We start from the raw sequence: 14,852 nt of genomic DNA, 5'->3' as shown, positions 1-14,852 counted from the left end.
GTAACAAGATAAATAAATAATACAAATAAATCATGCAAAAAGAGTAAAGAAAAAGTGTATTAAACCCCTACATTGTTGTCGTTTTATTTAGGGAATAGAACTATTCGCAGATAAAGTAAGTAAAACTGAATAATAATAATAATAATAATAATAATAATAATAATAATAATAATAATAATAATTATAATGTAATTTCACCCGAGAGGTTCAGCCCTTGGACGTCATCGAAGAGAAGAGCCCGTATGTAAACAAGTCCGTTATGGCCTTCAGCAGGATTCTCGGAAAGGTGAATGAACCTGCGCGTTTCTCTGTGCTTTAAATGCGTTTATTATTACATTACTGCTGACAGCTGCTGTGCACCTGTCCGATCTGAAGGAAGGTAATGTTTGTGGGAATACAGCTTGGGAATAACGTTAGCCTGTGAGGTGTGCCGGGTGAACTTGGACTGTAGCAGCTAGCTTAGCTAACTAACACATGGGCAGTGTGTGCAGGCGTGGATAGCAGCCCTTCCATTTACTCACTGACGCGAATTTGTACTTTTCTTAAGAGATCCGAGTGATTGTAGTTACGTTTGCTCACACTAGAGCCAACAAGGCTCTAGCTATACCAGCTGTCCACTTTATTGGAAACACCTACCTGGTACTGCCAGGTGTCCACTTTATGAGATCCGCTGTTTACACCGATCAGGCACAACATCATGACCACCTCCTTGTTTCTGCACTCACTGTCCATTTGATCAGCTCCTCTTACTGTGTAGCTGCACTCTGTAGTTCTACAGTTACAGACTGTAGTCCATCTGTTTCTCTGATACTCTGTTACACCACTGCAGCAATGCTGGTGGTGTGTTAGTGTGTGCTGCACTGGTCTGAGTGGATCAGACACAGCAGTGCTGCTGGAGTTTTTAAACGCTTAAGTGTCACTGCTGGACTGAGAACAGTCTACATCCCAAAAACATCCAGCCGACAACGTCCTGTGACCACTGATGAAGGACTAGTGGATGAACAATATAAACTGTTCTGCAACAAACACGCTGTCATCTCTGACTTTACATCTACAAGGTGGACCGACAAGGCAGGAGTGTTTAGAGTGGACAGTGAATGTTTTGAAAACTCCAGCAGCACTGCTGTGTCTGATCCGCTCACACCAGCGCAACACACACTAACACACCACCAGCATTGCTGCAGGGGTGTAACAGAGGTATCAGAGAAACAGATGGACTGCAGTCTGTAACTGTAGAACTGTAAAACACTATCACCAAGCCAGTGCTTAATGGCTGTTTCGACTGGAATCTAAATAACTAAAGGGTGTATATGTGTGTAATAACAACAGCACGAGTGAAATGTTTAACGTTTCTAGGTTGGCAGGCAGTTATACCGGCCATGGGCTTCCTGCCAGGCTCCTCTGCGGCCCACGTCGTCACATACGATAGCTGTGGAGCAGTCTGCCCCTGCAGGCACCGGGTTCCCCCCACTCCAGACCTTCACAGAGGAGGAGGCCATGATGAGGGATGCGGGTGAGTTTGAATTATTTGGGCTTTACATGGAGGTGGGTAGAGTAGCCTGAGTATTTCTACATTGGTGAAATGATGACACATTATCAATATTTTATCATTTAAAGCTGTTAAAGCTGTTAATGTTAAGAGAAGTAAAATTACCAGTCAGTAGAATAAGTACAGGCTAGAATATGATGCTGTGAGTCACCCTGTAAAGCCTGAAATAGTTATTTAAAAGTCAGAGACACTGGGTCAGGTGACTGAGTTGTCTTTGAATTCTCCTTCTACGCACTAGCAGTCATCAGGTTCATCCACTCAGGGAAGGGGTCCGAAGTACAATTATACACACCTACTGTAGAGGTCTGTAAATCCTCAAGACTCGCATAAGTTAATACAGAAAATAAAAACGTAGTTTCATTGTTTGATCACATGTTTGGAGCAAAATTCCTCCAATTCAGATCTTAAAATTCCGCTTCTCCGGGGTTCAGGTCGCAGGGGCAGCATCCTAAGCAGTGAGGCCCAGACCTCCCTTTCCCCAGCCGCTAGGCAATATAGTCACGCCAGCGTGTCCTGGGTCTTCCCCGGGGTCTCCTACCGGGTGGACTCCCGAGGGAGGCGTCCAGGATGCATCCTAACCAGATGCCCGAACCACCTCAGCTGGCTCCTCTCGGCGTGGAGAAGCAGCGGCTCTACTCCGAGTCCCTCCCGGATGACCGAACTTCTCACCCTATCTTTAAGGGAGAGTCTAGACACCCTGCGGAGGAAACTCATTTCGGCTGCTTGGATTCGCGATCTCATTCTTTCGGTCATTACCCAAAGCTCATGACCGTAGGTGAGGGTGGGAATGTAGATTGACCAGTAAATCGAGAGCCTTGCCTTATGGCTCAGCTCTTTCTTTACCACAACAGACCGGTAAAGAGCCCGCATCACTGCTGACCCAGCACCAATCCGCCTGTCAATCTCCCACTCCCTTGTACCATCACTCGTGAACAAGACCCCGAGATACTTGAACTCCTCCACTTGAGGAAAGAGCTCATCCCCGACCCAGTTCAGTTTTATCTTATTAAAAACGTTTCTCAAAAATAAAAATGTATTTTCTTTATTACGTTGTTTATGTGTTTAGTATGTTTCTTAAATGCACAAATTAAACAAACTGGTGAGACACGAATTTCAGTTTGTCAGGAATTTTAAAATGTAAATTTTTTTAATTTAAGTGCATCACTATTAATGACAGTTGGACAGTGTAGTGCTAATAGACAGTCCACGGTCCGAGTCCGGACCCAGACGCTGTCCTACGCGGACGTGGAACTATAAACTCACAGACACTCGCATGCGATCTAAATATCACACGTGACGCTGCTCAGCCAATCAGATCTGTGCATTACGATGAGCACTGAGACTCGAGTGAGTGACACTACACAGGGGAGGGACGAGGCGAGAAACAGCAGTCAGAGAAGAAAGTGAGTCAGAGGGAAGTTATTATCCATTACGTGCTCTAAAAAGAGAAAAGTGACCATAAATGTTGTTGAAATCTGACCGAACTGGACTCTTTGAATTGACATTCAGTTGTTGACTGTATAAGATGTTTACATAACTACTACTTCAGTAAACAGTGTATGGCACTGAGTCATGATGCAAGTTAGACATGATGTTCCGGACATTTGCTTGAGGAAATTCTCTCTAACTGGACCTTATGGAATTTTAATTAAATACCCCTGGCGTAGTGCATGGCGTGCTTCCCTGCACACTGTAGAGCAAGATAGGAATTAGGAACACCAGAGTAATGTGCCAATAAGAGACGTGGGTCAAGACTAACATTATATTCACCCGCTATTGCGCCATAAATTACCTATTAAATATGTTATGATAAGCTCTGTTTTCATATTGAGTAATCTATATGGCAGATTAAAGCATCTGCAAAGAAATAAGTAAATGTAATGATAATGTTTGTCTGAATGTTGTTTTGTTTACTTCAGTTTTTGTTATGCTTCACTAAAAAAGGTTGAAGTGAGAAGAACAAAGTGTAAACTCACCTTTCTTTTGAAAGTAAAAAGTATTAAATTGCAACATATTACATACTCAGCAAATCTTTTAAATCCTTAGGATTGTATCCTGACTCAAGTAGGGGGCAGTCGTGGGCTGGAGGTTAGGGAACCAGCCTTGTGACCGGAAGGTTGCCGGTTCGATCCCCAGAGCCGACAGCACATGACTGAGGTGTCCTTGAGCAAGACACCAAACCCCCAACTGCTCCCTGGGCACTGCGGATTGGGCTGCCCACCGCTCCGGGCAAGTGTGCTCACTGCCCCCTAGTGTGTGTGCTCACTAGAGTGTATGTGGTGTTTCACTTCACGGATGGGTTAAATGCGGAGGTGAAATTTCCCCGTTGTGGGACTAATAAGGGTCTCTTAATCTTAAATAATCTTAAGTATCGTAATGGAACCGTGCTGTGGGGCCTGCAGTTGTTCCCACTCCTAGTAACCATCGCTGCTTCTTTCCACAGTGAGGAAATACGCTCAGGAGCGTGTCGCTCCGCTCGTATCCGAGATGGATGAAAATTCTTCCATGGCTGATGAAGTGATCAAATCTCTCTTTGAGCTGGGGGTCTGTACTGCTCTTATTCACACGATCCAAAACCGCCTACACTGGTCACTTACCTGCACAGCTGACCGCTTATTTAAAGGGCCCATATCACAGAAAACTGAGGTGTCCTCACTTTTCTCAAACAAGAGAATTTGATGTAGACAGCTAAACATTATTGATCACTTTCAAGTGTGCATAAATGAAAAGTAAGGCAAAAATAGTCCATTTTTAATTTGTTGTTTTTGGGATATCGTGAAAACCACCTATTCATCTTAAAGCAGATTAGCTCCACTCAGTAATGCTGAAGTTATAAGGAGTGTTTTATTCCAGACTGCCTTTTGAATTGGACACAGTACAGAACAGCCAGTCAGAACAGAGCTCATTAACATAAATCAGTCTTAAAGACACAGTAACAAAAACAGCCTGATTTAATTCTTATAATTATAATATAAATTATATATTATATTAATTCGATTTTTTTCTGACAGTTTTATTGTATAGAACCTAACATAAATGGAAACAAGGGAAAAATGAAAGGATATGGGCCATTTAAAGTAAAGTATTTGAGGGTATTGATGCCACATTTGAACTGTATTTTAATTGAACTTTATTCATATCTGTATATTTATTGATCTTTTTTTCTACTGTACTATTTCTTATTGATTATCCTTTGTTATCTGAGAGAATACGAGATTTGTGATGTGATGTGATACTAGTCATGTGATGTATCAGGTTGAAATAACACTTCTGTAAAGTAGGATTATGAGATTTTTCCTAATAAAGGTCTTTTGTCCATTTTTGAAATGCTGTAAAAAGCCACTTTTTACTCTGGAAAGCAGTGCTGTGGGTGGTGGTGTATGACTTAACCGGAGATGCATCCTTTATCTTGTCTACTACTGTGTCTGTTGCAGTTGATGGGCATTGAAATAAGTACAGAATACGGAGGCACTGGCTCCTCCTTCTTCTCCTCTGTGCTGGTGATCGAGGAGCTGGCGAAGGTGGACCCGTCAGTGGCCGTGTTGTGCGACATCCAGAACACGCTGATCAACACACTGATGTCCAACCTGGGCACGGAGGAGCAGAAGGCAAAGTACCTGCCCCGTTTGGCCACAGACATGGTGAGACACAGCCTAGACCCCCCACGCCTGCTCTGCACACTTCATCCTTCTTGTAAGCTTCCACAGAAAACAATACATCCCCTGCTAGTTCTAAGAATGCAGGAGCACAGAACCTTACAAAACCAAAATAGGTAAAGTTGGAAAGAGCTGCACTGGTTACCTGCATCTTTTAGGATATATTTAAAATCGAACTCGGTTTTAAAAGAGAAAAGTGAGGAAGGACTGGCCTTTCTTCACCAGTACTGTGTGCAAAAAGAGCGCAGATATTAATGATATATGAACTGATTTGTATCTCATGAAACCTTCGTAAGACGAGTGGAGCTTTGACTACAAGTGATGAATCAGCGTCAGTGCGTGAAATCAAGCGCCAGCTCACCACCTCATTTACATAAAGCATGTCCTAATTCATGCAAACATTCAGTAGAGACCCAATAAAACAGCGTTTAGTGGCTTGCAGGCCAAAGGCTGTGCGCGTAGGTGGAGTTTGAGGTGGAGCGGTAAGTGCGCTGCGCTAACTATTGACCAAACTTTACAGCGTTCAAATTATGACGACTGGAAAGAATAAAATGTTAAATGAACAAAATGTCTGCCTGTTTTGTTAGACAGTAGAAAGAATACAAAAACATTTAAACGTCCAGCTGTTGCACTGCATCAGATGCTATGTGAGTAATAGATCCCCAATATTTATCATCAAATCAAGCATTTTTGTCAGGTTGTTAAACTATTCCACTCAAATTTACACACACTTTACACCTACTGGACATGTTTGCGGGTCCAGATTTCAAAAGATGAAACTGATCAATAAGGGCAATTGCGCTTATGGCAGGAAGAACTGGCTAAAGTGAGTAAATTCCCAAGATATTCCATGGCCATCTTCTTGAGATGCTATAATACACTAAAATATTGTTTTAAAAGTAATCATAAACCCAATAGGATTTCAAAAACTGATATGGAAAGCTCAGATCCTCTTTTTTGTGGAAGGATAAACATTTAAACATAAAAAACTATTTACAATGTAAAAGAAAAAAATGAAACCATCTTTGTGATAATGAAGAAATCAGGTCAGCAGGCAGCTCGGTTTAAGTTAAATATCAGTACAATAAACATTTAGACTTTCGTTTTTACTCATTTCCTTTTCTGTTCGTGTCCCGCTCTGCAGATCGGTAGCTTTTGCCTGTCGGAGGCGGGGTCAGGGAGCGATGCCTTCGCTATGAAGACCAAAGCGGAGAAGCATAAAGATTATTACATCATCAATGGCTCCAAGATGTGGATCAGTAGCGCAGAGCATGCAGGAGTCTTCCTGGTCTTGGCCAATGCAGATGTCTCTGCAGTGAGTCACAGATTCACAGCGTGCATGTCTGTTATTGTTATTGCCATGCATGAGAAATGTACACCACAATAACACTGGAATGGGTTTTGTTCCAGAACTCGCTATAGACCACTTTCAATAATCTTTTTTTTTTTCGTGATATACATTTTTGGGGGTGAGCTTTACACACATGGGAAAGATTCACTCGAAAGAGGCCCTGAATATTCTGTCATAACTCGCGCTAGGAAAAAAGCAATCTGAACATAGTAACATGAAATTGGCTCCTCAGTGAGTGGAGCATCGAACAAGCCGGGATGCCCCTGCATCGGAGCTATGAGGGAGGTGCTGGACAGCCAGCTACACATGCAACCCGTCATGTGTCTGGCAGAAAACATCACTTCCAGCATCGCATGTTGTGCAACTGAGTGCACATACGTCAAGATATGTAGCAGAATTTTTGGTACAGATTGCTTCATCATAATGGGAGTTACGGCAGAATATTCGGGGCCTCTTTCGAGTGAATCTCCCTGTATTATAATTAATACCACCTTTATTACAAAAGTAAAATGATCTTTTCAAAGTCAAGGGATATTCTTTTCAAAAACCTGTTACATCCATACATGTTACAAAGGGAATGGTGCCACATTTACTGCTTATATAAGATAAGATAATCCTTTATTAGGCACGGTGGCGTGGTGGGTAGCGCTGTCGCCTCACAGCGAGGAGGGCCTGGGTTCGATTCCCCGTCCGGGCGACCGGGGTCCTCTCTGAGTGGAGTTTGCATGTTCTCCCCGTGTCTGCGTGGGTTTCCTCCGGGTTCTCCGGTTTCCTCCCACAGTCCAAAGACATGCAGTCAGGCCAATTGGACATGCTAAATTACCCCTGGTGTGAGTGACTGTCTGTGTCTGGATGGCTGGATGGATGGCTGGCTGGATGGATGGATGGATGGCTGGATGGATGGATGGCTGGATGGATGGATGGATGGATGGCTGGATGGATGGCTGGATGGATGGCTGGATGGATGGCTGGATGGATGGCTGGATGGATGGCTGGATGGATGGATGGATGGATGGATGGATGGATGGATGGATGGATGGATGGAATCCTTTATTAGTCCCACAGCGGGGAAATTCAGTGTTACAGCAGCAGCAGAGTAATAGAAGGAAGGCACTCAGTAATAGAAACGGGAAACTATTTACAACAAAATAAGAATAAAAAAAAAGAGTTGCATAAGATCTGTACTGCACTTATGAACATATTGCACAATGAAAAATCTGTTTGAGGCATTAAAAAGCCATTTATCTGGGCAGTATGTGCCCAAAAAACCACTAATAATAGAGTAAACTGATTTTTAACTGGTTTGAACCCTCATTGAAGCCTAGTATTATTTATAGTCATCATTAAGTTCAATCAGAGCTGCTGAAGGTATTAAATGAATCCATGTGATGGCTGGAGTGCAGCGAGAAGTCAGGAACCAAACCTGTGCTCTTCTAACCAGCTTACAAGATGTCAACTACTGAAAAAACTACTGTTACCTTTTTTCTGTGTTTAATGTGTTTGTATTTATTCTAAGGATACATGGCGTTCACAAACACAGGCTCACTTATTGCCAAGATAAATGGTTTTAAATAATGTAATTAGGTGGACGATCTTTTGTCCAGTACTCTGTGTTTTTCCCCTCTAAATATATTTGTACAGCTACCTTGGTTATCAAGAAAAGGTAAATGTAAACAGAATTATTAATGCTTCTCTTGTTTCTGAGTGATCGTCACACTGGAAGAGTAACAGATTAGGCTTCAGTTCATTTTCTGTTAAATGAGACTTTTACGAGATATACTTGCGCTGCACTGGTGTCCAGTATTCAGTATAGAGGGTTCTAGAGTGAGAGTGATGCTCTTCAATCTTTATGCTGCTTCTGCTGCAGGACGACTCTGGTACTCACTGTATTGTGTTTGACTGACAGGGCTACAGGGGCATCACATGTTTCATTGTGGACCGGGACACAGAGGGGCTTGAGATCGGAAAGAAGGAGAACAAGCTGGGCCTGAGAGCCTCTTCCACCTGTGCAGTCAACTTTGACAATGTCAAGGTACACCCATGCACACTGTAAGCAAATTACCAGTATCGGCATTCAGTAATATTTAAAATAAGACCTCATCTTTAATCCTAACAGGTCCATGAGAAGAATATCTTGGGTAAAGTGGGGCAAGGCTACAAATATGCCATCGGGATGCTGAATGGGGGCAGGATTGGCATTGCAGCACAGGTACAGCGCTCATTTCTGAAGAAAATAATCGATAAGTTCCTGTATGATCCTAATTTAATTGTTGTGGGATTGTAATTGTAACATTTACATTCAAGTCAAACAAAACGGTCAGTATTTCAGGGTCATTCAAGCCCAAATTGTGGAATTTCCAATGATTTAAAAAAATTCTGCTTAATTTAATCACTGAACTGCACACAAAGTCAGTCAGAGTGGTTTATGTGAAACAGTTAATTGTAGAAAAACTTACACACTCAGATCTCTTTACAGTGGTGGTGATGGGAACCAGGGGTCACAATGTCTACAACACAAATATAGCCATTTTATTTACCATCCAGAACCACCAGAGAACCCACACGTGTCTTCGGAGTTTTTTTGTATGTAATGCCGACGATGGGAACGTAGTGGAAAATCCCTGCGTGTAGCCCTCCACCATGAATGGATTAAGTACATTTTATGCCAAAAACCCAAGACTATAGTAAAACAATGTGTCAGGCATCTCAGGCATTCAAGCCATTTATGTGACTTTCAGTAAGAGAGTTTTGAACGTCTGGTTCCCATCACAAACCATTTCTCTTCACTGGAGCATTTCACACAAACCCCTCTGAATGACTTGGTGTACATATCAAGTATTTAATCATGCAGAAATGTTCAAAAATAGTTGGAAAGTCGAGAAATCCTGCTTTGAGGACCACCCCTGCAGTTTCTATGTTATCTCTGTGTGTGTTTTTAGATGCTGGGCTTGGCTCAGGGCTGTTTTGATCATGCTGTTCCCTACACCAGGCAGAGAATGCAGTTCGGTAAACGCATCTTTGACTTTCAGGTAACACTGCTTCAGAGGAAAGAGTCTCCAAATTAGTATTACAGTAGCACCCTAGTAACGCTGTTGCTGTATCTGCTGTTTTACTATCAGGGATTGCAGCATCAGATTGCCTACGTGGCCACTCAGCTGGAGGCAGCCAGACTGCTGACCTACAACGCTGCCCGACTGAAGGAGGCAGGACGACCCTTTGTTAAAGAGGCTTGCATGTCCAAGTACTTCGCAGCAGAGGTGAGTGATCATCCCAGCTTGTTTTCGCAACCAGTACTGGGAACCATGTACATGTACTTACTCTGGCACACGTGGACTCAAAAGGGTGCGATGATTTTACTACAGTATGAAAAAAATGAACATTTGAAACCGTGTATTGAAATTCAGACCCCCAACACCTACATGACCCTCTGCGTTTAGTGGAAATTCAGCTAAATCAACTCGATGAGTAAAGTGGGCAGGAATATGGCAAAACAAGAGTTTCACAATTTTTTTTTTTTAAGGTTTTTATAAGTTGGGACATCAAAGGTGCAGTTGGTCTGTGTACTGACAAGATCGCAATATAGTCAGAAAAGCATTTTGTGGCATCATTAATTAAGCAAAGTGACCCTTATTATTCCCACAATGGGGAAATTTCCATTGCATTTTAATCCATCCATGTAGTGAAACACCACATACACACAAGGGGGCAGTAAGCACACTTGGAATGCTGGGCAGCCCTATACACAGCGCCCAGGGAGCAGTCGGGGGTTAGGTGTCTTGCTCAAGGGCACTTCAGTTATGTCCTGTCGGCTCAGAGGACTGAACTGGCGACCTTCCGGTCGTAAGGCTGGATCCCTAACCTCCAGCCCTTTACGGCCCCCCCACAATATTGATCGCCCCGAATGAAAAGGGGGCAGGACCTGTGCCATACGCAGATATTCGTGCTCAAATGACTAGACTTTTTGTTCTGAAGATACATTGAAATTATAAGATCTGTGAGATCCTACATCCAAGACTAAGCTCAAATAAGTTCACTGTTTTGAAATCTTTTGTTTTGTAATGAAAATTGTATCTTTCTGAGTCAAGCCAGTAGCTGATATGTTGAATTGGGTGTGTTGGAGAAGGAAAAACACAAAAATATGCAGAGAACGGATCCCCAGGACAGGGACTGGGAACAAATCAAGCCCGTCGTCAGCACCAGAAAAAAAAAAAACTCGCTTGGGTTTACGTTTCTCTTCAAGTCAGTAACAGATCACTGCTCGATTTACTGTACATGTAAACAAATGTAAAAGTGTTTTGTTGCATGTATTAATCTGTTGTGTTCAGGTTGCAACATTAACCACGTCTAAATGCATTGAATGGATGGGAGGAGTGGGCTTCACAAAGGACTACCCCATCGAGAAATACTACAGAGACTGCAAAATAGGTGAGTGAAAACCAGTAATTATAAACCCGTGATGTACAGAGTGTGAACAGAGGCGGCTTCAATGTGTAAAATATGACCAAAGAGCTCGAGAGATAAACATGAACCAGCTTCCAGCAGCAGGATTTAGGATTTTGCAGTACAGCTGGATAATTTAAGCCTAAAGTGAGAAGTATCCAGTAGGAAAACCATTAGACGTATGTAATTAATTTAAGCTATTTTTGTCTTTGTGAAATACCCCATATTGAAAAAAACCCTTGGCCTTGCAGAGGCACAGGAGTTCTTCTAAAAGTAACTGAAGCATATCGTGGTTCTTCTTTACATCGTGTGAACATTTCAAGATGAATTGACCAATAGCAATGCTCTAAAATTGCTTGGAATTAAATATCTTCACATTGATTTACATTAAAGGAAAGGCTGCTTTTGCCCTCTACTGTAAAGTTATCGTTTTGGAGATGCTTGTTTTTCTTTAGCCAGCGACCACATGTAAAAAGTAAGGATAAACACACAGTGCCGGTAGACTGAAAATTGTTAAGAGCACTACTAAGGTCATGAAGCAATGCTTACCAGAGTTAAGGCTGAATCAGAATCTTGCTTATTTAATAAAGATGTACCATCACTTTCTCTTGGTACAGTCAGTAGTATTGCAGCTTTGACCAAGATTAAGATTAAGTGACCCTTATTAGTCCCACAACGGGGAAATTTCACCTCCGCATTTAACCCATCCGTGAAGTGAAACACCACATACACACTAGTGAGCACACACACACTAGGGGGCAGTGAGCACACTTGCCCGGAGCGGTGGGCAGCTCAATCCGCAGCACCCGGGGAGCAGTTGGGGGTTAGGTGTCTTGCTCAAGGACACCTCAGTCATGTGCTGTCGGCTCTGGGGATCGAACCGGCGACCTTCCGGTCACGAGGCTGGTTCCCTAACCTCCAGCTCACGACTGCCCCACTGTCCCAAAATGGAACTGCATTGGCATTTTGGGGCACTATTACATACATCAGCCGTTTTCTTAGTGTCTAGATGGTGAAACTGAATTTTCAGAGAGGGTTATGAGTGCACTGCAATCTCCCACAGTGCACTCAAACACCATAGATTACTATAGTAGTTGGATTTATACCAAACTAAATTGTGATCTCTTGTTACAAACGGACAGAGAAACGTTAGCTGACATTAACAAAGGCCCCTGAGCAGTAATAGCAGCTCTTTAAAGCTCCAAACAAAGACCCTAACATGTCTACTGCCTGCTTCTCCATTATACTGTTAAAACACTGAATGGTAACTGAGGGTTACTGTAGTCATGGATTGAGAGTTAAACATGCAGCCTAGTCAGGTTTTGTATTTTTCATCCCCTTTTTTTTACACCAACACCAGCAACCAACTTCAGCCTCAACCTATGGTCACGAGCTTTGGGTAGTGACCGAAAGAACGAGATCGCGGATACAAGCGGCCGAAATGAGCTTTAACTGCAGGGTCACCGGACTCTCCCTTAGAGATAGGGTGAAAAGCTCGGCGATTCAGGAGAGGCTCGGAGTAGAGCCGCTGCTCCTCCACGTTGAGAGAAGCCAGTTGAGGTGGTTCAGGCACCTGGTAAGGATGGCCTCTGGACGCCTCCCTAGGGAGGTGTTCCAGACATATCCGACAGGGAGGAGACCCCGGGGAAGACCCAGGACACGTTGGAGGGATTATATCTCTCGACTGTCTTGGGAACGCCTTGGTATCCCTCCGGAAGAGCTGGAGGAGGTGGCGGGGGTGTGGGAGGCCTGGGCCTCTTTGCTTAGGCTGCTGCCCCCACGACCCGGACTCGGATAAGCGGTGGAGGATGGATGGATGGATGGATGGGTAATACAGATGTTGTATAGTGTTATGTACAGTTGGCCAACTTTGCAAGGGGAGCTGTGACCAGGTCAAAGGATTCTTTGATACAGGAAAGCATGGTCATTTTTACACGGCTGGAATAATCTGATTTCTGTCTGACTGCATGTGGCTTGTGCTCAAGTGCCACTTTAGACTAATATGCTAAATGCTGTGTTTTCCTACAGGTACCATCTATGAGGGAACGTCAAACATTCAGCTGAGCACTGTGGCCAAGCTCCTCGATCAGGAGTACAATTCGTAAACCCAACAGTCCATCTTTACGTGCTGCCGGCTTTCTCCCATCCCTCGTCTGTATGGAAGTCAGTAGCTGCACATTGAGGCCTTTCCTAAACACTTAGAACTGTTGGTGTCTTTAAGTCAACCACAAGCATCATCTTCCATTGTCCACCTCATCGGATGGGCAACTTGTCTTAGCAAGCTTTGGCCACTCGCACAGCTGATGTGTGAAACAGTACATCACACCATTGTCCTAGTTGGACTTTGCTTAAAAAAAAAAAACATGGCCCGCAAAATTATACAATAAAATAAACTTTGAGTCGCTTTAAACAGCATTTCAAGATCCGTTAAACTGACCATATAATGGAAAACCAATTTTCTTTAATAAAAGAAATACAGACATATGGAAACTAAGCTGGAGACAGTGACTTATAGCAGACAGTTACCTATAGCACTTTAGTCCTGACCCCTCACACTGAAGTTGTGGGGAGTGTTTCAGCCTAGGCAGCTTTTTGAATGAGGCTCTATACAGGACGTCCAATCAGAGCAGACCGCATTCACATTTATTACTCTTAAAGGTACAGTAATAAAAACAGTTGAATTTTAAGGGATAAATAGAGTTTTGTTTTGTGTTGTTTCGTTCTGTTTGTCCTCCTCACTGATAAAGACACTAATAATGTGGCCTGAGCCTAGTAAATGCAGCATGAAGCTGTAAGGAATCAGGTATCAGGTTCAGCCAGATCTCACTCACTGTAGACCAATCTAAGGCAAACACATTACAGTGAACCAACTAAACCGCTGAAATTGTTTCAGATTGAGCTTCTCATTGGTTTATAACTCTGGGCAGCTTCACAGCCGGTGGCTGTTCTAGAATTGAGATTACTTTAAGATAGATGGGAGTAATATGGTCTGTTTAGTGTTTGTTACTGATCTACAAATACATATACATACAAATACAGACCTGTGATGATGAAGTCAGTACAATAACGAGCTCAGTAGGTAATAAAATCTTATTAAATGGTGTTTTGAATGATGATTTGCAGTAAATTCTGTCGATTCATTTCTTAGAGTGGGTTTGGGTTTATTAGTCACTACTGTTTGCAGATGTTGTGGATGAGATGTGCATAAATAAGATTTCTGGAAATACTTGCGGTCCTTTCTTGATTGAATTTATTTATAGAGAAATTGTCTTTGAGCACTAGGTGGCCGACGTAGAGCTCAGGCTGTTTTAAACAATTTACTACGGTTTTATTTTGTTGTAGAAAATCAGTTTTCAAAAAAGTTCTTTCCAAGTTAATCCAAGTTGGTTTCCACACGATTCAAGCGATCAATGTCAGGGATTTGATTTCAGATCATTTTCTCCCTCGTATTTTGATAAACAGCTCAGCAGTTAGGGGATTTTCCACTAAAGCCATGTTAGTCTTTCGGATAAATCCATCCACGTAGAAACGTCCAGTGTTTTTCGTCCATGTTCAGCAGGTGCTGAATAAAAAGTGCTTTTTGAAGCTCAGAGACTCTCAACACTGAATACGGGAATTATTGCTTAGGGCCGCTTTGGGCTGTGGGAACGTGTTGATACCGTTCAATGCTTCCTTTATTCACTCGCTGTCTTTCAAACCCAGCTTCATCAACTGCGTCACCAAACTACAAGCGAAGCAGCAATTTCTACAAGCGTTTAATAATAGAACTACATCCCGCAGGAAACTCTGAGGGCAAAACGCTATTTATAATTTGTGAATAAACCGTTCTGCCTCAGAAGCGACTTTTCATTAGACT

At 42.8% G+C, this 14,852-nt stretch overlaps 1 protein-coding gene across 1 annotated transcript; it reads left to right on the top strand.

The window, feature by feature from the left end:
* Positions 1 to 203: 203 nt before the first annotated feature.
* acadsb (acyl-CoA dehydrogenase short/branched chain) lies at positions 204 to 14,220 on the top strand. Its single transcript, XM_017715317.2, has 11 exons — positions 204 to 286; positions 1,357 to 1,513; positions 3,993 to 4,093; positions 4,984 to 5,190; positions 6,350 to 6,520; positions 8,463 to 8,588; positions 8,673 to 8,765; positions 9,496 to 9,585; positions 9,676 to 9,813; positions 10,882 to 10,981; positions 13,025 to 14,220. The coding sequence occupies exons 1-11, from the start codon at positions 260 to 262 to the stop codon at positions 13,099 to 13,101; spliced, it is 1,287 nt and encodes a 428-aa protein (XP_017570806.1). The 5' UTR covers positions 204 to 259; the 3' UTR covers positions 13,102 to 14,220.
* Positions 14,221 to 14,852: the final 632 nt, after the last annotated feature.

The sequence above is a fragment of the Pygocentrus nattereri genome, chromosome 13 (genome assembly GCF_015220715.1).
Source record: "Pygocentrus nattereri isolate fPygNat1 chromosome 13, fPygNat1.pri, whole genome shotgun sequence".
Lineage (NCBI taxonomy): Eukaryota > Metazoa > Chordata > Actinopteri > Characiformes > Serrasalmidae > Pygocentrus > Pygocentrus nattereri.
The sequence above is the reverse complement of the archived record's forward strand: the minus strand, read 5'-3'. Positions and strand labels throughout refer to the sequence as shown.